The 23,965-nt window shown below is 42.0% G+C and overlaps 1 protein-coding gene across 1 annotated transcript; it reads right to left on the bottom strand.

Annotated features, from left to right (window-relative positions):
* Nucleotides 1-5,842: 5,842 nt before the first annotated feature.
* On the bottom strand, nucleotides 5,843-20,744 carry ASMT (acetylserotonin O-methyltransferase). The gene is made up of 8 exons (XM_056862028.1): nucleotides 20,631-20,744; nucleotides 19,044-19,218; nucleotides 17,342-17,471; nucleotides 14,703-14,771; nucleotides 11,790-11,908; nucleotides 9,460-9,600; nucleotides 8,149-8,271; nucleotides 5,843-6,054 (listed from the first exon to the last, which is right to left on the bottom strand). Exons 1-8 carry the CDS (start codon nucleotides 20,742-20,744, stop codon nucleotides 5,843-5,845), a joined length of 1,083 nt encoding a protein of 360 aa, XP_056718006.1.
* Nucleotides 20,745-23,965: the final 3,221 nt, after the last annotated feature.

Raw genomic sequence — 23,965 nt, 5'->3', positions numbered from 1 at the left:
TAATCAGATAATGTCATGTTTCCTAATATATAGTAATTTTATGATGCAATTTCATACTAGACTCTCCTTTTAAGTCCCTTTATTGAAGAATGTTGACTTTCAGGTCAGCAACCTGGGGGACTGAAATGGTTTCCCCCATTGGTGTCTGAATGTTGCCATTTTTTAAGATCAGGAGACAAGTGGGATATAAATATTTAAATAAATATTAAATTAATGTTAGATTTGGGATCGTTTTTCTCTTTTTGCCTAGAAAGCGATAATTAACATGGCCATTTTATTTTGTCTGTGTCTCCTTATGCGAATAACTAGTATCAGCATTCTGGTAGGAAGGGCAGAGTATTCACAGAAGTGAAAAAGTCCATAAATGACAAATGCCCATTTTCAATTTTCAGATCCCAGATGTTAATGCAAATACATTAGTGATTAAAAGCTGCTCTAGAAAGCATCCTCCCTGCACTACTAAGCATGTTTGTTTTTCTGAGAATTTCAAATAATTAGCAGGATTTCTGGCATCCCTGGAACGGACTATGCAGTACTTCTGTTTAAGCTGTTTAACAAATAACCATTTTGACACTGCCATACAAAATATATAAGCGCAAGAACTTCACCCAAATGTCAAATGTGATAATTGCTTTCTCAGTACAAAAACCAATAACATTGTCCCTCCACAATAACCAATGTCATATCATACATTTTCCCAGACCTTTTTTTTACAATTGCTTCCCCCCCCCCCCAAAAAAAATCCTTTCATAAGGCATCCTCTTTCAGTGCAATCAATTATGAAAGTTGGCAGGGCAACTGACATTTTCTTTTAAATACATCTCAGGAGCTGAAACTCTCCAGATGACTGACATAATATGATAATGTCCTGCTATCTGCTTATAAAAGCCTGAAACACAATCATTGGCTTATAATAATAGTTACTAGAATTTAAATATTTTAGCTAGAACCTAAATGGGCCCATGGATGCATGCAATACATTCCATACATGTATGGAATGGGGTGGAAAATGAATTTTTGCAAATGGTTAAATCCCCCTCGTGCCTTATTCTGTAAGGGGTTACAGTAGGAAGGGGAACAGTGGCTGAAGGCCCCTGGTGCATATGTGGCCCTTTGGATTTTAACCTTTGCCTTTTGTATTATAGTTTTATAGAATCATAGAATCATAGAGTTGGAAGGGACCATCAGGGTCATCTAGTCCAACCCCCTGCACAATGCAGGAAATTAACAACTACCTCCCCCCACATTCCCAGTGACCCCAACCCTCCCCCCGCCATGCAGGATCCCACAATCAAAGCACTCCCGACAGATGGCCATCTAGCCCCTGCTTAAAGACCTCCAAAGACGGGGACTCCACCACCCTCCGAGGCAGGGCATTCCACCATCGAACCGCCCTCACCGTCAGAAAGTTCTTCCTAATGTTTAATGGCATGTGGCCCAACTTGGCTTATAATAATAGTTACTAGAAAGTGCCAAAGCAGGACTACAGCTGATCATCAAGAAGAAAAAAAGTAATGACTACAGGAGAATTACTCAACTTTAAAGGTGACAATGAGGACATTGAAATTGTTCAAGACTTTCTAATTCTTGGCTCCATCATCAACCCAAAGGGAGACTGCAGCCAAGAAATCAGAAGGAGATTGAGACTGGGAAGGGCAGCCATGAAGGAGGCTGTTAAGACTGCAAAGGTTTGTAAGCCTCACCAAGTTGTCAGTCAGGTCCCCTGGAAATAAAAAGTCCTGGTCACTCTGAAGCATTCTTCCCATGTCTTCAGAGAGAGGCACCCACAAATCTTCTAGCCTCTTTCTAAGACTTCAGTGCTCTTTCTCCTGCCTTCTCTCTGATGGCAAATCCTCCTCGTTTTTAGCCTCTCGCTCATCCAGCTCTTGGAATGCCTTGCCTGATCGTTTTCTTCACTTCTCCTTTCCTCACTTCTTTCTTCCTGAAGAACCTCCTTCCAGGTGCCTTCCGGTCACTTCTCTGCTGCCTCTCTTCAATGCCTCTCTCAAATGTCCCTTATATACTGGCCTCAGGAAGGTTCTGTCCAGTTAACTGCAGCCACTTGGCCAGTCCTTGATCTGGAATTCTGGACTTCAGGAGTCCCCTCAAAGCATCCCTCCCAATTGAAAACCTATACTGAGCTTGAAAGCTCTTCTTAGTAACCTTTTAATCTCTCAACGACAGTCACTTGCTTCACTAACTGAAATTGCATTGAAACTTGCCTGCTGTTCTTTTATAAAACCTCTACACACACACACAACACAAAGATAACAACAGCACGCATTCTGACATTGTTACAAACAGTATTTGTTGTCCTGTTCAGAGAACTTGTTTCTCCCCAGGAGACATCCAGAGCAAGATTTCAGTGGGCGTTTCAGGATGTTGTGGGAGGGATCAGATGGAAAAATCACACACTCCACAAGCAAAAGTACTTGGCACCTGCATGACACCTGTGTGTGTGTAAAGTGCCTTCAAGTCGCAGCTGACTTATGGCAATCCCTTTGGGGTTTTCATGGCAAGAGACTAGCAGAGGTGGTTTGCCAGTGCCTTCCTCTGCACAGCAACCCTGGTACTCCTTGGTGGTCTCCCATCCAAATACTAACCAGGGCTGACCCTGCTTAGCTTCTGAGATCATCTGAGAAGATCAGGCTAGCCTGGGCCATCCAGGTCAGGGCTGCATGACACCTACTGAGGGCCAAATTACACAATTTGGTTCATCCACAGCCACACAGCAGCGGAGGGGAACAACTTATTTAAAGCTTGTAGTGGCCCAGTCTGGTTTGGGACCACAATGTGGGGGAAGAGAGGCTTCGGCTTTCTCCCTCATACAATTTTCCCAAGCCCAAAAAGCCCCAATGGGGAGTTATTTGCATAACTTTGGAGCATCATGAGGTAACCTGGTCTCAACGTGTTAAAAAAATATTGTGCCGTTTAGTCCTGAGCTTCATGGCACAACAGGAACTTGAACATGGAACTTCCTAATCCCACATTCTTTCACTAGTGGGATCCTTGGTGATTCATAGGTGATACCCTTTTAATCCTATTTCATGAAGAAAGTAAAATGATAGTATTTAAGATAATCAAAACCAGAGATACTTAACCACCCATTCTTTTGGTTGCAACACGTTACAAATGTAGTTTATCAAAGCACAACCCAGTGCACACATAATCAAATTCAAAGGACCTCAAGCGCAGTAACTGGTTGGCTATTTAAATTATCTCTTTTTATTCTTATTTTTATCATATCTAGTGTGACATTGCTCAAGGCCTGTAGGCTAAATGAGCAGTATCATTAAAGTAAAGCACAACCCAGCAATAATCCTGGAACACAAGCAGCCAACTTGGCAGGTGCAAAGCTGCTCAGCATGGCATTCAAATCAAATGTCAAGCAAAGTCTTTGAGGTGATCTGAGGCTATCATACCTTGGTCCCATTGTGAGAAGTCAGGTGTCACTGGAAAAGACAATAATGCTAGGGAAAGTTGAAGGCAACAGGAAAAGAGGAAGACCCAAGATGAGACTCAATAAAGGAAGTCACGGCCTTCAGTTTGCAAGATCTGAGCAAGGCTGGTAACAACAGGATGTTTGGAAGGTCATTAATTCATAGGGTCCCTGTAAGCTGAAAGCAAGTTGATGGTACTTAATGCAAACACGATAAGAAGACTCTGCTCCTATGTAAATGAGCAGTCTAATGATGGTAAATTTGACTTGGGTCCTGACTAGCATTTCCACAGGTGCAAGCACTTTTGCTTGCAGAGTGTGTGACTTTTCCATCTGACCCCTCCCATGACATCCTGAAATGCCCACTGAAATCCTGTCCCCGGGGGTCTCCTGTGGAGAAACAAGTCAAATGCTGTCCATTCCTAATCAGGATGTGTGTGTAAAGTGCCCTCAAGTCGTAGCCAACTTATGGCAACCCAGTAGGGTTTTCAAGGCAAGAGGTGGTTTGCCATTGCCTTCCTCGGCATAGCAACCCTGGTATTCCTTGGTGGTCTCCCATCCAAATACTAGCCAGGACTGACCCTGCTTAGCTTCTGAGATATGACAATATGAGGCTAGCCTGGGCCATCCATAGGGTTGTCAGCCTCCAGGTACTAACTGGAGATCTCCTGATATTACAACTAATCTTCAGCCGATAGAGATCAGTTCACCTGGAGAAAATGCCTGCTTTGGCAATTGGACTTGGTTTGCCATTGCAAAATCATTGCAAAACCCCACCCTCCTCAGGCTCCACCCCAAAAAATTCAGATGCGAAGAGAGACCTGGCAACCCTAGCCATCCAAGTCAGGGCCTAATCAGGATACTATTCCCGTAAATAAAGAAAGCTATCAGAAAATATTTGTCTGGCATTCGTTAATTCTGATTCAACCAAGGCTGCTGTACTTCTCTTTAGCTAGTTCTTTTTAAGGCCACTGATCCATCTGTAAATACCACCATAAAACAAAATTCCAAAATTATGGAATCTTTACGTAAATAACTAAACCGATAACATGAGTAATTTGCATGTCATTTACATTTACCCTTCCCCCAAGCCATCTCTTAAGCTCATCCTATGAAATTCTATGCATACTATGAGTGACTACAAAATGAAGGGCACCCTGATATGAATCACAATATGAATGCTGAAATTGCCTTGGGTTTCAATAGCTTGACCTCAGTTGCTGAATTCCTGGAACACCAATGGAAGAGAAGTAACATACAAATGCCAGAATTAGGAATCTACCGGCAGAACACTGGCACCACCTAATGGTAAATGTGATCATTTTTCCTGAAAGAACAGAGCTTTATTTATACTCCCAATACAATTATCTCAAATTCCTGACCGTGATATACATCAATTTTCTGGAAGTGTTTTTGGTTTCGATTAGGTTCATGGTATGTGTCTATAAATTTATCTGGAGGCAGAATGTTCATTAACATCTTACTTTTATTACCAAACAGCCATTTGAAAATGAGTTTACAATATTTCACTACAGGAAAGGGTTAGTCTGGAAAAAAGCAGGAGATCATCTCCAAAGGATTTTTTTCCCCTTGTGTTCCAGCTCCTTTTAAAATGTATTCCTTCCATTTCAAAGCACTGTGATGGTTTTTAAGAGTGAATGATAGTCCAGAAATAGGTGAAATCCCATCTCTATACGTGAATAAGATACAAAGAAATCATGGAGAAGATATACAGTGCATTCCTAAAAAGAATAACTCTCCTTAGGATTGCACTGATGGTAACTTTGGTTTGAGGCAGTTCAACTACTTTTACCATACACTGCAGACAACTGCTCAACTGGGTTTGCCAATCCAAGCTGCATAAAGAGGGGCACCGTAAGCATGTACAACGATGTATTTTATCAAAATGAGAAAAACCATGTAATTTTATTCACAATAAATGGGTGATATTTTCCCCACGAGAACAGCAATTCCTGCATTAGCCCTGTCTTGCCTTATCTCTGGCCCTAGCTCCCCAGTCTCTCTCTCATCCTCTGCCATTTAAGGCATGTAAGTTGGTCTTTCTTTCGCTTCAGCTGAACCGTTTTTCATCATTCCGTGACTGATCTCTTGCCCTTGACATTTTACAATGTTTAATAATAGTCCAACATAATATAGCGGCCCAAGCTTACAAATAGGCAAGTCACCTACAAAAACACCTGCTACGTGGACTTGTAAGACATGCTTAGGGGGAGCATTTAAATAGAAAAGGCCAAATAGGTTTTAGTATCGACTGTAACTAAATCATCATCTAACTTATTACACTGCTGTCCTGAACAGTGAATAGGCAGATTACCTCCGTTGAATCAACCGTTACTGTTCTGACTTCATTAGCACATGTACATAATACATCGGCAGAGACTATCATTTTCTTCCTAACATGGCATCATAGAGTTTTCCAGTTTTCTTGATTTCAATCTCCTTGAAACCAGCTGCTGCAAGGAGGGCGCTGTATTCTGTTGAAGTCCGTTCTTTTCCTTCAGTCTGAACAAGCATATTGAGGGAATAGAGCTGACTTTCGAGGGGCCCGCTTCTGTCTTCGCTCAGGAGCGTTTCGACCAGTAACACTCCACCACCTAGTTGGGACACACGATTCATAAAGCCAGAATTTAAAAAAATCAGTCCAATGTTGCAGTTGTTAGAGTCCTAGATAGGGTTGCCAACCTCCAGATGGTGAGAGAAAGTATAGTAAGGGCTCTATAAATGACATACAAACTCTTATTCTATAAGCCAGTGAATTTAGTGACAAAAGTGAAAAAATTACATACAATCTAATAAAGGAAACTTATGAAAATAACTATGAGTACATGTGAGGCAATACAATACAATACAAAAATACAAATATATATATATATATATATATATATATATATATATATATATATATATATATATATATATATATATATATATATATATATATATATATATATTGGCTTATCTCATTCAATGACTTATTAGTCTCTTAGAATTTTGTACTGTTCATATGCTTATTGTTCCCTCAGGAACCGGGAGAAAGATGACGGACGATAGGTGGAGAGGAACGCCGTCCGGATGCTTTGCGTTTTCACTTTTGTAATTTTTTAATTTTTTCACTTTTGTCACTAAATTCACTGGCTTATAGAATAAGAGTTTGTATGTCATTTATAGAGCCCTTACTATACTTTCTCTCAGCTTGACTTTTATAGTAAATGTGCCTTTTTTGCTCCAGCCTAACCTCCAGATGGTAGCTGGAGATTTCCTGCTGTTACAACTGATCTCCAGGCGACAGGGATCAGCTCCCCGGGAGCAAATGTCTGCTTTGGCAATTGGATTTTATTGCATTATACCGCACTGAAGTCCCCTCCCCTCCCCAAACCCACCCTCCTCAAGCTCCATCCCCAAAATCTCCAGGTATTTCCCAATCTGGAGCTGGCAACCCTAGTACTAGGCGAAGTCCAGACAGCCTGGTTCAAAGCCCCATTCAGCCATCATTGATGCTCATCAACCAGTCACAGCCTAAGTGGCCTAACTAACTTTGGGTTTGGCTGGGTTAATTCCTCCCCCTCCCCCCCCCCATATTATAGGTTGGATACAACCAGCTTTCCTTCTAGTGAAAAGGGAGGAGATGACCCCTTTTGACCACTAAAGAGGCTATGCTGGGGATCATGGGACTTAGAATCATAGAATAGGATCATAGAGTTGGAAGGGACCCCCAGGGTCATCTAGTCCAACCCCCTGGCCAATGCAGGAAATTAACAACTACCTCCCCCCCTCCTATACATAATACATCAGCAGAGACTATCATTTTCTTCCTATAGTGAGGAGAGGAATTCGGTAAGATTTAGTGAAAAAGCTGCCTGAATGCTACAGTCTCTTTCATGATCTCAGCTGAGCATAGGACCAGATGCAAAGCCTCCAGTGCTGACAGTTTAAAAGCACCCTGGGAAATTAGCATCACCGCGTGCAGGGGACAGCTGCTCATCACTGCTGTTTTAGTATTGTGAAACCCTGCCTAATAAAGGAAAAGTGCATAGAGACATTCTGTGTGGGCCGAACCATCAACAGCTTCTAGCGCTGGATTTTGTTAAGTTGCCACTAAACTGCTAGAAATAAGCTGCTAGGAAAAACCAGCGTCGGTTTTGAACTGTAAAGCCCTATATGGCTTGGCACCAGAGTATCTGAAGGACTGTCTTCTCCTGTCTCTTCCTGCCCAGGAATTAAGAGGCCTTCCTGATTGTCCCATCAATCAAAAAAGGTAATTTGGGGAGTTGGATGTGAGGGCGATCTGGCTGCAGCTTGTTGGCGGTTCGGCATGGGGATGTGTCACGTTGGGGGGAAGCGCCATAGGAATGGGGTCGCTTCCCTGGTTTGGGAACCCTAGTTAAGGGGTTTTGGGAGAGGCTTCATGGGCAGGCCCTGGCGGCAGGGCAGGTTGTCTGCCTCTTCCCATGTGGTGGGGGATAACACCCAGTGGCGTTCGTCCTGGTGTCATCCTGTTTATCCACTGTTTGTCTCCTCGGCTTATCTTACTTCTTCAGTGGTTAAATAGCCCTGCTGTAATTCATCTCAAACCCTGGAGACAACTGACTGCTGAAGCAGATATAAGGAAGAAGTAGCCCCCCGCTTATGCCTTTCCCTCCTTTTCAATGAGTTAGTCCGGCTTTTGCCCATTGCATACAAATACCTACCCATTTTGCAAGCCTTTTGCACTTTGGTGAGAAGCTGTACACATTTCTCATCTGTCCAGTCATGGAGGATCCTTGCTAAAATATACAGGTCAGCTTCAGGAACTGAGTCTTTAAAAAAATCCCCTGTCCCAAAAAAAAAGGGGGGGGGATTTCTAATTAAGCAGAACAAGAAAGTATGAAATGAAACCAAACAAGCTAAGAACAAAAGAGATTCACTGGTGTTTGCTTTCATGCTAGTACAGTTATTAAAAGTGCCAGTTTTTTTCCTGGCTGCTGGAGGATGAACAACTGCAGGGTCTAAGCCACAAGTATTTTGTTTGCCAGGCGCTAGAATCTGTGAAGAAAGGAACGGTTGCTTTTCACAAAAAGGAAACCACAACTTCTTTCCGTTTCAGGCCCTACATAGGCTGCCTTTCTTGTGATTCATTTTTCGCAGAAAGATTCAAAGTTTAGGCATTTCTTATTCTATTTACTCTTAAGCTTCCAAGACAGGGCTTGAAGAGGACCCAAAAAAAGCAACAGAAAGAACCGTGCATACAAAGGTTTACTCATTTTGCAACGGCCACTTCCAGTGCCAAAGAGACAAGCCATGTCTGTGGGCCTGCTTCTTGAGCAGTGAGAATTGCCTGCAGCAAAAAGTCAGAGTTCTAGGTGGGCATGCATGCGCCTTTTTTTGATGCAGGCCATGATCTCTATTCAGGCATAATGACGAACATGACATAGCATCTGCAGTTGCCATCAGAAGTGGATGCACTTTTTCTTCAGTTTTGACTTCAACAAATATTTAAGCCTTCAAAGAAGTGTATCAAATATTTCCAATCATCTGAGGAAAAATTCTGAGTAAGAAATTACAGGGTATAGTTGGAACTACTTTCTACAGAAGGGGAAAGCAATGCACAGGGGGAGCAAAGCTGTCTTGTATCCCTCTTCTACCCCAACTATAGGCCCGCCCCTGAAAAAACCCTATGTGAACATAGGGTTGCCAAGTGCCCGGTGGTGGCGGGTAAAATCCCGCCAATCCACAGGGCTGCCCACCGACCAGCTGAGGGCCAGCAGGCTCCATGTGCGCGCATGACTCGCCTACATTGCTCTAGCAACTTTGGCCAAAACTCTATGTTTTCCATAGAGTGACATAGGCGTGTTGTGTGCGCGCACCTTGCGCTCCAGAAAACCTCCCGCCCATGGACTGACAGGACCTGGTAAGCCTATGTGAACATGACCCCAGAAGAAACCAAGAGAGCAACGCTAAGCATGTCTACTCCGACACAATCTTCATTTTATTCAGTTTTTATTATTGTACCCCAGGTTTACCTTCATGAAAATTGATCCGGCTTTCCTCTGATGACACAAAATGCTTCTTTGCTGTTCGAACCACTTTAGGTAGGTCAAAAATGGTGACTGTGCAATTGGGATACAACGAAACACACTCCTGAGCCAAGGCACCAGCCCCACCTTTTCAAAGAAGAGTAAAAATTAAATCCAGACATTCAAACACCATACCGCAGAGCAATGTGTTCTGTTGTAAAGCTCCTTTGGGATTTGGATGAACCAACTCATATCAGCAGAGTGCATGAAGAACTTGTGCTTTCCTTTTTCATGTGACCGATGAAATGGCCAACGGAGAACTCATGTGGCAAGATACGCCACTACCAAACATTTGTGGAATTGGTGCAGGGGAGATAAATTTCTTCTTTAAATATTTTGCCAGAAATATGAAGAAACACGCTCATGCATGGATCCATTGTCTAGACACTCAGAATGTCCCAGTCTACCAGGGAACTCTCAGATGTGCACTTGACACATTAGAGCAGGAGTACCCAAACTTGTTGACGCTGTGGGTACTTTTTAGATTTTAATAGTGCATATTGGGTGTGACCATAAAATGTCTGCTGGGGGTGGTGGTGTACAACAAACTGCAACATGAATACCATGAGACTAGAAGGCCAGTCACAAAATGTTGGGAGGTTCCAACCCAAGGATCTTCCTGTGATGGAGATAGCGATTTCTGAATGTGTACTTTATGAAGACACAAAGATAATTCCCCCCAAGGGTCTTCTGAAGCACCTCCTGCTCCAATGAAGAAGGGAAAAGCAAGATAAGCTCTTTGCTTTGGGGAAGAGATTATTTGGGAAAGGAAGTGGGCACCAGAGACACATGGCCAACATGGTGAGAAACACTGCTTTAGAACAAGGGGTTAAGGGATCTTTAAAATCTGCTTGCCCTTTATGAGAGTATCATATCCTGAAGTTTTAATAGGTGAGATACTGAGTGAACAAGATGTATGGGTAAGGTGGACTGTAAACTGAATATAAGCAATCAGCGTGATGCAGCAGCAAAAAAGGCTAATGCGGTCTTAGGTAATATCAACAGGGGCGTAACATCAAAATCGCAAGATGTCATAGTCCCGATGTATACCACATTGGTCAGGCCGCACCTGGAGTACTGTGTGCAGTTCTGGAGGCCTCACTGGACAGAATGGAGCAGGTGCAGAGGAAAGTGATGAGGATGATCAGGGGCCTGGAGACCAAGCCCTATGAGGAAAGGCTGAGGGGCTTGTGAATGTTTAGTTTGGAAAAGGGAAGGACATGATTGCTATCTTTAAGTATTTGAAAGGCTGTCATAGGGCAAAAACGCATGGTCATTTTATCCTCCTTTAATCCCTGTTTTAGCCAGGATCGAACGCACATTAGGCGAAACGCATGCATTCAATCCTGGCTGAATCCTGGCTGAAACAGGGATTAAAGGAGGATAAAGCGACCATGCGTTTTCACCCAAAGAAGGGCAGGGATCTGTTCCTGTTGGCAGCAGATAGGGTTGCCAGCTCTGGGTTGGGAAATACCTGGAGATTTTTGGGGTAGAGCCTGAGGAGGGTGGGGTTTGGGGAGGGCAGGGACTTCAATGCCATAGAGTTCAATTGCCAAAGCAGCCATTTTCTCCAGGTGAACTGATCTCTTTCGGCTGGAGATCAGTTGTAATAGCGGGAGATCTCCAGCAAGTAACCGGAGGTTGGCAACCCTAGCAGCAGAGTATAGGACTTGCAATAATGGGTATAAAATTACAGACAGAAAGGTATTGGCTGGACATTAGGAACAGTAGTTCATCAGTGCAATTGGCTGCCTAGGGAGGTGGTGAGCTCCCCCTCACTGGCAGTTTTCAAGCAGCGGCTGGATGAACATTTGTCAGTGATGTTCAAGGCTGATCTTGCATTGTGCAGGGGGGTTGGACTAGAAGGCCTGTATGGCCTCACCCAATTCTATGATATTATGATTGATTCTGTAAGTGCCTTGCCTAAAGGTTACAATCAGTAGATACACTTCTGGAACAAGACCAACCCCAACTACATTTATTCAATAAGTTAATTTTTTTTTTAACTCAGCAAAAGACAAACGCTGCATATTAATTGATACAATTATGTCCAAAGAAATAAGTACATTTTTACAATTAGATTCTATGATACATGGTTAAGGAGCTTCTACTTGGCTGGGAAAATACTTAAATTGCATTCTTGACCTGGTGGGGTGGGGGCAGAGAGCAAGGAAAGGAAACTTGCAATCTAGAACCTAAGTATGTGGAGTCAGGTTCACAGCAAATCTCTCCATATCTAAGAAATGAAGGTAACTAAAAATTCTGAAAGAACTTACCGCCAAGATCGTAAATCATAGTGAACGGAGCAAGATCAAATGCTGCTATCACATCTTTGCCACAAATGCTCCAAATTGCATTCAAGCCAGACATGAATTTTATCATTTCTTCCTCTGATCTACACATTCCAAGTTATATTTGCAATAAATTTATGGCATACAGTCACAAGGTCTAACATTAGGTAAAGACACACAGTTAATCGTAATCCTAAACTTTGTATATGTGTAATGAGCACAACAGACTTTTAGAGGGGATTAGGTATTTTACCTTTTGTTTCAATCCTGAATTAATTCAATAAATGAATTAGACGTAGGTCTACCAGCCTCCAGGTAGTGCCTGGCGTTCTCCTGGAATTACAACTGATCTCCAGACTAGAGAGATCAGCTCCACTGGAGGAAAGGGCAGCTTTGGAAGGCAGACTTTATGGCATCACCTCTCCACTGAGCTCCCTCTCTCCAAACTACACCCTTACCAGACACCACTCCCAAATCTTCCAATATTTTCCCAAGTCAGAGTTGGCAGCCCTAGTTTGACATGTACTAATAATTTGTCAGGGAGGGAAGGCAGCATGGTACAGCCTGATCTCGTCAGATCTTGGAAGCTAAGCAGGGTCAGCCTGGATGGGAGACCACCAAGGAATACCGGGGTTGCTATGCAGAGGAAGGCACTGGCAAAACCACCTCTTTGAGTCTCTTGCCATGAAAACCCCATAAAGGGTTGCCATAAGTCGGCTGCGACTTGACAGCACTTTGCACACACACACAATCATTTGTCAACTGGAAACACCTGTCTTCGTGCAGTTTTAGACCTCATTTGCTCCTTCCAGCACATCTGATCTGGATTGTATATAGGCCCTTTCATTACATGTGGTAACTATCATCACTTCCACGCCATGGGTTTTTCCTAATTCTCATTTTCTTCGCTTGTATGTTCCTGCTTCTTGGGGTGTGTGTGTGTTCTGTTCTGCATATGCATAGTGTCAATTAGATATTACATCAGTTTATATCTGGCAGATCTCCCTGTAAAAAAGAGGGACTTACAAGTGAGGAAAATGAGAATGCAGAAAAGCCCCAAGTGATTTGTCTGGCTCAGGATCTGATGGGTTGTGTGTGTGGGGGGGGGGGGGTCCCCACACAGCAACATGGTGCTTTAGCAGGATTTCTGGCTTTCCAGCAGTCTTTCTTAAATCTGCTTTACTAGAATATTTGGGGGAAGAGCGCAGCAATGCTAGGGTGGATGTTGCAGTGGTGGGAAGTGCAGCTGTTTCCATGTCCCACCCCCATTCTTCTTGCTTGCAGGTGCCATTTCCTCTCCCCCCCCCCACACCACCAGGGAGAGGCTTTTCCTTAGGTTTTTTTTTTAATTGTCAATTACCAATTGACAATTAGATGTGGGGGGTATGGGGCAGGGAAAATGCAGGGCAATGGGCCAGGTGGAAGCCCCATTGCCTCAGTACTGAATCAGCAATCGCAGCAGCAGTGAGAGAACACTTGAGAATCATTGCTAAGGAGAAGTTACCTCTGCTGCCAAATTGTCCCCCTGTCATATCCCAACCATGAATAGGTGGCCCTTGCTTTCATCTATGACATGCTGGAAGGCAGGGAGTTTATCCCCCAAATGTTCTCCCGCTCCTCACAGAGTTGCTTTTAAAGGAACAGTAATGCCCAGGCTAGCCTGATCTCGTCAGATCTCAGAAGCTAAGCAGGGTCAGCCCTGGTTAGTATTTGGATGGGAGACCACCAAGGAATAACAGGGTTGCTGTGCAGAGGAAGGCACTGGCAAACCACCTCTGTTAGTCTCTTGCCATGGAAACCCCAAAAGGGGTTGCCATAAGTCGGCTGCGACTTGACGGCACTTGACACACACAATGACATCAAGCAACCTCATCTTCACTATCTAGAATCTCTTCTGTTTGGCCCTGGTGTCTCCCTAGGATTGCCGTCCTCCAGGTAGTAGCTGGAGATCTCCTCCTATTACAACTGATCTCCAGCCGATAGAGATCAGTTCGCCTGGAGAGAATGGCTGCTCTGGCAATTGGACTCTATGCCATTGAAGTCCCTCCCTTCCCCAAACCCCGCCCTCCTCAGGCTCTACCCCAAAAATCTCCAGGTATTTCCCAACCCAGAGCTGGCAACCCTATGTCTCTCCCACCTCCATTACTGGTTGTAACACACACACACAGATAGTATAACAGAGGCTGTCTATTTGGGGAGGGGGGACACACAATTATAGCTTTGCCTCCAATTTTCAGGGATGTCTTTTTATAGGTCAGCATATACAAGCAAACAATTTCCCTTTCTCTGGCTAGCCTATCCCTGAAAGGAAGGCATAGTGTGATACCAAGCCTACAAATCAAAAGTGTTACAGTGGGAAGGCATAAATTAACAGTATGGGGGCATCAAGAGTCTATTGTCAATGTCAAGAACCTAAATATAAGAACAATATGGTTACTTAGGAGCCCCGTGGCGCAGAGTGGTAAGCTGCAGTACTGCAGTCCAAGCTCTGCTCACGACCTGAGTTCGATCCCGACGGAAGTTGGTTTCAGGTTGTCGGCTCAAGGTTGACTCAGCCTTCCATCCTTCCAAGGTTGGTAAAATGAGGACCCAACTTGCTGGGGGTAAAGGGAAGATGACTGGGGAAGGCACTGGCATACCACTCCGTAAACATAGTCTGCCTAGTAAACGTCGGGATGTGACGTCACCCATGGGTCAGGAATGACCCGGTGGTTACACAGGGGACCTTTGCCTATATGGTTACTTAATTGAATTAAATTGGAATTTAAGTCCTGGTTTTGGAGGGCTTCGGAGAGGTTCTGTGGGAAGCTGAATGTGGGAAAGATCCACCACCATCAACACTTTCCTCTTGCATAACCAGAGAAGCCAACCCACCACCTTGTTACACAGCAGCCTTACCTGTAAAGTGCTTCAAAGATATCATTTGACGAAACACCAAATGCTCTCTCAGATTGGTTTTTTCCTTCTCTTAAACGAAAAAAAAATATTTTGACAGGTATCTGGCAGCCTAAACGTTCTCTTTTTGAAATGTTAAACTTTATCATATTTTACATTGTAGTACATTAATAGTATATTTCCCCAAAATCAATCACCACTGCTACATTTTTAAAGGAAGTAAAGATATAAATAACAAAAGAAAACTTATGCATATAACAAAATTTAAGCGTCTAAATAATACAAACTATATCAAGCTTTTTAGACCTTTTGCTTTATTTTTCTTGACATAAAACAGCACAGATATAAATATAATAATTTAACTTCAGTTCACTTAGCCAGGATTTTTAAAAAGGTTTTCAGCATTCATCAGAGCGTGGGGTTCTGCAATCTCTCATCCTCACCAATTCTATTAACTTAGACAATTTGCCATGACTTATTAATCCATTCTTTAAAATTTAAATACTTTTTTTCTTTCCCATTGTCTTGCTATAATAATTTTCACGGCTGTGAATATCTGTTAGCATTGGCCTGTATGTTAGTGGAGCACTACTTGGGAAGAGCCCTAACAATATCATTTTTGGGAACTTTCGAAAGCTCAGTTTTGTTATACATTTTATCTCTTACTATAGCTCCCCAAAACCCTCTTCTTACATTATGATACCAGTGTAATTTTTCAAGTGCCAGTTATTTATATTTGCTATATTTCCTTCTCAGAATAATCTTACATTAGACATAACAGCTAAACTGTTTGGTATCCGCCCTCATTACAGGAGCAACAGGAGAGAGTCATACTCTCTCAACCCAACTTACCTCACAGGGTTGTTGTGAGGATAGCATGGAGGCGAAGAGAAAGACCTAAGCCGCTTTGGGTCCCCATTGGGGGAAAAGACAGTGTATAAATGAAGAAAATTAAAAATTAAAAAAAAAATTAAGACAGTGTTGCCAAAGAGGCTCTGCAGGTATATTGCATGTACAGCCTTTTGTGAATCCACCCCTTCCCAAGATTTTTGTGGTATGTATCTATATTTCATGTGGAATCAACAGTTTTTCATTAATTAACTGATTTTACTTTCATATATAAATATATATTCATTCTTCATAATGTTTAGCAATGAAAGTGTCGATCCAATCAATTAAATATTTGAAAGGATTAGTGGGGTTGCCTTTAGTTCTCTCTTCTACCTACCCACACCCATCAAACAGCTGATATACATGATCAATATCAATATCAAAACCTTTAATGTCATAAAAGAAGCAGATTAGGGTAATACAGTACTTATCGAGTTCAGTATAATACAGTAGTTAAATTAATTGTAAACACCAAAGTAACACATACAATTGGCAAAGCTATTGCTTGTCAACGCAAAGATCCATAGTTAAAAATTTTGCCAAATATTCGGCGACTGCTTCAGTCGAGTTGGGGCACTTATCAGCTAATAAGAGTTGGGTAGTCCTCTTTGCTGGGCCAGGAAAATTCATAATAATTGGGTCTTAGACTAGAAAAAAAGGGGCAGAGATATACATGATTACTACTTTTTAGTGGAGCTCCATGCGTGTATGCCTTTATCCCTCTTATGCTTGGAATATACATTGATCAACATCTAAAGGTTGCGTCAACATAAAACAATTGCTGCAGCTTTTCATCGAAGCTTTCATCCTGTCTTAACAGGATACCAACCAATCAATTTTATTTGTTTTAAACAAGATCTTCAAAAACAGACAACAGGAATTTTTAAATGTGTGTATAGACTTGGGAAGTATTTTTGTGCGGCTCCTATTAGAGGCCCTGTGATAGTCAGGGTAGAGCCTGACCATGATCTGGGAGATGCAAGTTTGAATCCCTACTCTGCCATAGAAACTCACTGAGTGTCCTTGAGCCGGTCACACAATCTCAGCCTAAACTACCCCGCAGGGTGGTTTTTGAGAATGAAATGGAGGTGGGGAAAATGATGTTGTAGACTGCTTTGGGTCTTCGAACACGGTATAACTAACTAAAGAAATACATTCATTTCAAATGAAGCTTCTTCAAAATTACTTCTAAGAAGGGTTATATCTAGTTGTCATTATTTCCCTTGTTGGTAGTTGCCTTAACAGTAAAAAAGCAATCACACTATAAAAGAGAATTAGAACCATATTGTTTTTCACATTGGCTGAACACTTTAGCCTGATTTTCGTTCTTCCATCACAAGAAGCAGAAGCAGTGGGCATCATGAAGCCACCCTCCTGAGATCCTGCTGTGCAAATAGCGTTGTGATCACTGTACATCCCCTTTGAGACTATCAAATAGGTGTAACCTAATAAAGTGGTTTTCTCATGGCTGCAGTCATTTCGTTCTTTGAAACACTGGCAAATGACAAGATGTGTCACATTAAACAGGCAAAAGAAGCATTAGTATAGCAACACCATTGTGATCATACACAAAGCGTAAGCATATCGGTATACTTCTCTCATAATTAACAGTCGACATCTTCATTTTTCCTAATTTCACTCATGACACCGTTCCCTATAAAAGGAGTGCTGTGGTTCATTACAAGAGCAGTGAAGATTCATGATTTTTCTGTTGGCATCATGAACACTCTTCTCCTCTTCCCCCTCCTTACCTTACAGCATCTGTTAAGTAATGCCAGCACGGATAGATGGTTTTGGAGTAGTATATCAAATTATGATACTGAGACTTTGGGCTTGATTTTGTGAGGTAGAGACGGGATATTTCTGTGTTTCCATAAAACACTAAAAAGGAAAGAAGTAGAATCAATATACTTGAGTAACAAGATTTTTTTTGTTACTGTTGCCTTCACAGTGAGTAGAATCAATGTCTATGACTCCTTTGTTCTTATGTTTTCTGGTCACATTGGGTTGTGAGGGAAAGCAAATCCATTCTGAATCTCTTTGAAAACAGCGATTACACAGGGGACACATAAAGAATCCACCATAAGATGCTTGATGGAACCATTACCAAAAACAAGGAGGATGAAGACAGCATGCAAAGTGAAGAAGGAAGATGCATTGTACTTACTTCAACCTACTATAAATCATTTTTAAAATTGTAAATCCTATGATAGATGGGTCCTTTTTACAGGCATTGGAGTGGCAATGTTCCTTCTATATGCTCGCCTCAGTCCCACTCCCCACTTAGAAGAAGAAGAGTTGGTTTTTATATGCTGACTTTCTCTACCACTTAAGGGAGACTCAAACCGGCTTACAATCACCTTCCCTTCCCCTCCCCACAACAGACACCCAGTGAGGTAGGTGGGGCTGAGAGAGCTCTTAATAGAACTGTAACTTGCCCAAAGTCACCCAACTGGCTTTGTGTGTAGGAGTGGGGAAACTAATCCAGTTCACCAGATTAGCCTCCCACACTCATGTGGAGGAGTGGGGAATCAAACCCGGTTCTCCGGATCAGACTCCACCGCTCCAAACCACCACTCTTAACCACTACACCACACTGGCTCTCTTACTTTGAAGAGGGTCGGTTATTCTTGGGAGTCAGCTCTACTGGGAGCTTAGGGTGCCATCTTATTATTTGTATTATTTTATGGATTTTGATCTGTTTTAACTGTATATGTTTTTAAATGTATATTTGACTTGTGGTTACTAGCCCCGAGCCCCACTGTAGTGGGGGAGGAGAAGGATATAAAAATAAGTAAATAAATAAATCAGCTGGTCCCCTGAACAACTCACTTGTTCAGAACATTTTGCCCATTATAGGCACCACTGTATGTCTGAAAAATCTAATCAAGCCTATACCTCCATGATAAAAGTAAAATGGTCAGAACTACATAGTCCAATGGTCCTAACAGAAGCCTAAAAGAGTATGCACCATGATCCAGAGGGCCATGTGTCAAGTTCCTTGCAAACAGCGCCCCCAAAGCAGTCCCCCTTGCATTCATTTTTTTTAAAGTTAGCAATTTAAAAGAATTTGAGGCAACACAAAGAAATTCTACTTGTGGGTGGGGGGACAGAACACTGATGCATGCACACACAAGCATCTGCCCTTGCATGAACCCAAAGGTGTTTGTTGTACCCAGGATGGAGACAGATATTTTTTTAGAGAGCTAGAAGTAGGTTGGAAGAGCCATCATTTCCCACCATATACATACAAGTTTGAGAAACAACACAGAAACCTGTCAATCTTGCTTATCAAAAGATAACAGCAGGATGAGTGTATGCACCAAGGTCAGCAATTCTTCTTCCAGACCACCTTCAATTTCCTGAAGAAACTAGCAGACATCTCCCCCTTCAGTCTGTGTACAGAGACCAAGATAGAAAGTGGTTGGTCATACTGATTCCATCCAGACATACCTCCTCCCTTTTTGACCTCTACGGTTAGAAGCTTCAAACCCACGCATGCATCAAGCAGTCTCTCCATCCCTTGAAGACTGGCACCCAGCTCTTCAGCAATAGCCTTTGAGGACAAGGTCTCTTCCGACTTGCTTAAGAAGTCAAAAACTCCCAACTCACAGGCTGCAAACATAACCTAAAAACCAAAGAAGAGAAGGAATGAAAGGTACAATGGGGTGGATATGGCAGCATTGAAGTTCGAAATGGAGACATTATGAAGGTTAACTTTGGCTGTTACCACACTTGTATTCCCAGCTATGTATTAAGAGTTTGAAAACGTTATAAAAAATACAGTTCACACTTTGTTTGGCTCCTTTAGCAGTGAAGACGTCTTCCAACCATTTATAAGCCGTGGTATCCAAAAAAACTTTTAAAGCGATGTTTTTTACAACATTTTCAAACTCTTAATACATCTCTGGGAATACAAAGTGCGGTAACCCCTTTGTCTCACTTCAGTGAGTATTCCCATTCTGTCAAATCTCTGATGGAAATTTTAAACATTTCTCTGGCAGGCTTTATAATTTCCCAATCACTTTATAAGTTTACAAAATCTATTTTAATCACTGCAAAGACAAGAACCACGGGGGTGTTTTAAAAAAAATGTTGCATACCCATAGGTTCCTTATTTTGCACTACTGAACAGTTCTTTAGAATGTAAAAATCGCAACAGAATTATATTGCCTTCTGCTTTCTTTCCACACTGTATACTGGTGTAAGGAAACACATCAACCAAGACCAGATTTCTTTTCTGGAGAGCACAAGCTGGTAAATGCCAAGCAACTATATGTTCTCTGTAAAAAAAGAAATACAGATGGTGGGAAAACTACATGGCTGTTTTGAGAGCCAGTGTGGTATAGTGGTTAAGAGCGGTGGACTCTAATCTGGAGAACCGGGTTTGATTCCCCGCTCCTCCACATGAACGGTGGACTCTAACCTGGTAAACTGGGTTGGTTTCCCCATTCCTGCACATGAAACCAGCTGGATGACCTTGGGCTAGTCACAGTTCTCTTAGAACTCTCTCAGCCTCACCTACTTCACAAGGTGTCTGTCGTGGGGAGAGGAAGGGAAGGAGATTGTAAACCGGTTTGATTCTCCTTAAAAGGCAGAGAAAATCGGCATATAAAAACCAACTCTTCGTAACATATTCGCTTGATGCTTTTTAAAAAAAAATCTGGAAATTTAAAGCATGATTTCCTTCCAGTTTAAGTATTAAAAAGGTTTCTGATAAATGATGGTAACAAGAAAGCTGAACACAATTGCAAGTTAAATTACATTAAAAAAATGTAATTCCCAATGTGGCAGGAATATTCTAAATTCATTGTGTTGGGATACATTATTCAGATGTTGGTCCCAAAGATAATGTCAGTCCCTGCTCTCTAAACAAACATAGTTCCAATGTCAAATTAAAAATTATGATTGTTAGGTTAAAAGGTTCACCCCTGTAGATCTCTTGTAAAGTTTCTACTCATTTTGCTCACACAGCTACAGAGAACTACAAGTGTTTCTTCCTAGTTTCAGTAATGTTAAGGTATTACCTGTGAGACTTACCTTTGATATTAAAAATCCATTCTGGTATTGAATTAAGGTACGAGGATATTCGAGGTCTTCTGCAGAGCTCATGTTTCTACTCCTCTCTGATAGAAATCCTCTTTCCCTCTTCATTTAAATAAGCCTCTTCCCAGCTGGCACAGGCCGCCTAGTTAACTATATTAATGCCACTCCACTTGAATATAATGTTGCAACCTCCGTGGGTTTAATTTGTTTTTCATTTGCTCCAGTTAAAGTTGGGCTTTTTAGAATGGTTGCAGGACACAAGTTAGAAGAACGGTTTTTAAATCTGATGAAGGGAGCTTTGACTCTCTAAAGCTTATACCTTCGAAATCTTGTTTGTCTTTTAAGGTGCTATTGGACTAAAATCTTGCCCTTCAACTGCAGGCCAACATGAGTACCCACCTGAAACTAGTTTTTCAATATGTTGCTTTGGGAATTAACTTGTAACCATTGAAAGCTTACAGTTCGCAAGACCAGTCAAGAGCAATTCATATTCCGACGTGTTTTTTTTATTTCTAACATCTTATCAAGCTCTTGAGAAGGATTAGATAAAGTTTATCTCTCTCACACAGCAGCTCTTTTCTCATAGCACCAATGCATTGTCCAGGTTGTGGAATTTGTCAAGGTTTCAAGTTTTACAAGGCAAAGGATGCCCTCTGGGGCCACCATAGACAAACAAGTCACTTGGCTAATCACGTTATGAGTCAGCATGGCCACTATTAAAATACAAATTAAAATGTGTTGCGCTGAGCTGAAGGGATCAGGTGGTGGGACCATGCCGTCTCTCATTTTACTCCTTTTCTGAAAGCCATGAGTGGAGATACCGGGCTTGCTCAGCACGACCCTTCACAATAGACTCTTCCGTCAACCACATGGGAGAGCAGAGATAAGGAAAGAAGGAATATTTATCATTTCAAGTCAATAATCCCTACTTCTTCAATAAAAATAAAGATGACACTGATTTTTAAAACATTAATACCGTAGGTAAGGCAATCTTGTTGATTAAAACGAAATGCAACAAATCTCTCTCTGCAACTCAACAAACAGCTGTTCCTTTTGAGGATATCCAAGATAATCAGCTAAAAAGATTTACTAAAGCAGAGGGTCTTGTGTAGAGAAAAGGACTGTTAGTACCAGTAACTAAACTGATGGAATATATTGTGCACAATTTGCAGTTTCCGTGGGCCGTGATTGATGATTACCGTCTAAGCTCTTACTAGAATATAGAGGGTAAATTAGAATTGCTTTCACTCCACAAGAATACCTTGTGGTACTTGAGCCTAATACCTCAAAGTGTTTGCTGTGAAAGCTTTCAGTTTGCAAGCCTCTTTGAACATGAGAATGCCATAATCCTGTCATGTAAAATATCTGAAGCCATCAGTTAACATCAGGCTTTGTAATGAGAGAGGCCTTAAGACTGTAAATTAGATTTCAGCTAGGATTTCTTCTAGTTTCCCTCAATTTAACCAAGTCAAATCGTTCATCCTTGGAAACTTTCACAGTAAAAATGCAATATATATAGGCTTCATGTGCAGGAGTGGTGAAACCAACCCGGTTCACCAGATCAGAATCTGCTGCTCATGCGGAGGAGTGGGGAATCAAATCTGGTTCTCCAGATTAGAGCCCACCGCTCTTAACCACTACGTCACGCTGGCTTTTGGACTGAAGCACAATGTACAGACATTTCCAGGGCTTTTTTGTGTGTGTGTGTGTGTGTATGGTGGTACCAGCACTTGTGGGGGGTGGGGGAGAAGAGGGCTGTCCTGCATGAAAATTGGTAGAAAATGGTGAGACCTTATATGAGAATACTGACACATTTTTAACACAAATAAAAGCAGAGCATTTCTAAAAAAAACTTCATGCGATTGCTAATAAACAACATACAATTAGAGGAGGCACATTAGAAAAATGGAACAGAGAGCAGCACTGAGATTCTGGAGCAGGGATGGAAGACTGGGAGGAACGTGGCTGTTAGCTGTAACATCTGAGCGGTGCTTTTGTTTTCGCTTCCCATTTCCAGGTGTGAAACGTGGCTGCCACTGGAGGTGCAAGCCAATGAGGGCTCTTGCCTCTTAGCTGTGGCTCGTGGCCTTGGACAAGCTGGCTCATTGGACACCCAACCAGCACAGGACATAACTCATTTTAAAATTGTTTCTATTGTTGTAAGCCTCCTTGGTTGGCCCCCGAGAGGAAAAATAAATATTTAAATAAGTAAGGTGTAGAATGAGTAGAACAAAGAGGGAAATACATATGGTGGTGACTGTCTAATCTTATTTTAATAAGTGATGCTTCACATGGATGGCTCTGGTCTCCGACTCTGGGGGAAGGGCCGTGGCTCAGTGATAGAGCATCTGCTTGGAAGTTGGCATGCAGAAGGTCCCAGGTTCAATCCCCAGCATCTCCAATTAAAGGAACTAGGCAAGTAGGTGATGTGAAAGACCTGTGCTTGAGACCCTGGAGAGCCGCTGCCGGTCTGAGTAGACAATACTGACTTTGACGGACCAAGGGTTTGATTCAGTAGCAGGCAGCTTCATGTGTTCATGTGATTACAAAATATTTGTACAACAGTCTTCTAGCTTTGTTCTGCAAGTTCTCCACTTGCAACCATGTTCCTTTGTTTTAAAGCAACACACTGTGCTGCACATTACAACTGCTCCAGGAAAATTTCACAGTTCCACTGTTTCCCATAGCAAACACTTGTGGGAGGAATAACACTTGCATGTTGAAAAACCTGGGAAACCCACCTAATCATGTTGATGACAATAATTTAAAAACATTTAATTTTAGTTTACTTTTAAAATGGTAACGACAAGAGGGCCAAATCATCTTCCAAGTATATGGGACCAATTTACTACTCAGAACTATTTAGGTCAAAAGAAAGCCTTTGTGGTTTAGTATTAACTGTTCTTCAAAAGAAAAAGTTAAAATTATTTTAAGTTAAAAGAACAAGAACTGCAGTCTGAAATTTTTTCCTGTTGTACATTATTGGGGTATTCATCAACATGGTGCAGGATACTGGCACTACCAGAACATTTAATTGAAGCATTTAGATATGCATTGAGTTGGCTCCAAAAAGAGTGCACCCCAACAGATGATTGTTACCCAAATTAGGGTGTCTCCGCATTGGTTGGGGGAATTAGCACAGAGAAAGAGCTTTGTGAGAGGCAACGTAACTTATGGATATTTTAAACCTTTGTATACAGGAATACGCCCCGTTGGAAAACTCCCAATAAAGAAGCGATTGTTCAAATATAAATGGGGGTTTATTATAAAATAATTTCAAGCACACAAAGTAAATGCCTACGCACAATTCATACAAGAGCTAAGGAAAG

The sequence above is a fragment of the Euleptes europaea genome, chromosome 16 (genome assembly GCF_029931775.1).
Source record: "Euleptes europaea isolate rEulEur1 chromosome 16, rEulEur1.hap1, whole genome shotgun sequence".
In the NCBI taxonomy this organism is placed as follows: Eukaryota; Metazoa; Chordata; class Lepidosauria; order Squamata; family Sphaerodactylidae; genus Euleptes; species Euleptes europaea.
The sequence above is the reverse complement of the archived record's forward strand: the minus strand, read 5'-3'. Positions and strand labels throughout refer to the sequence as shown.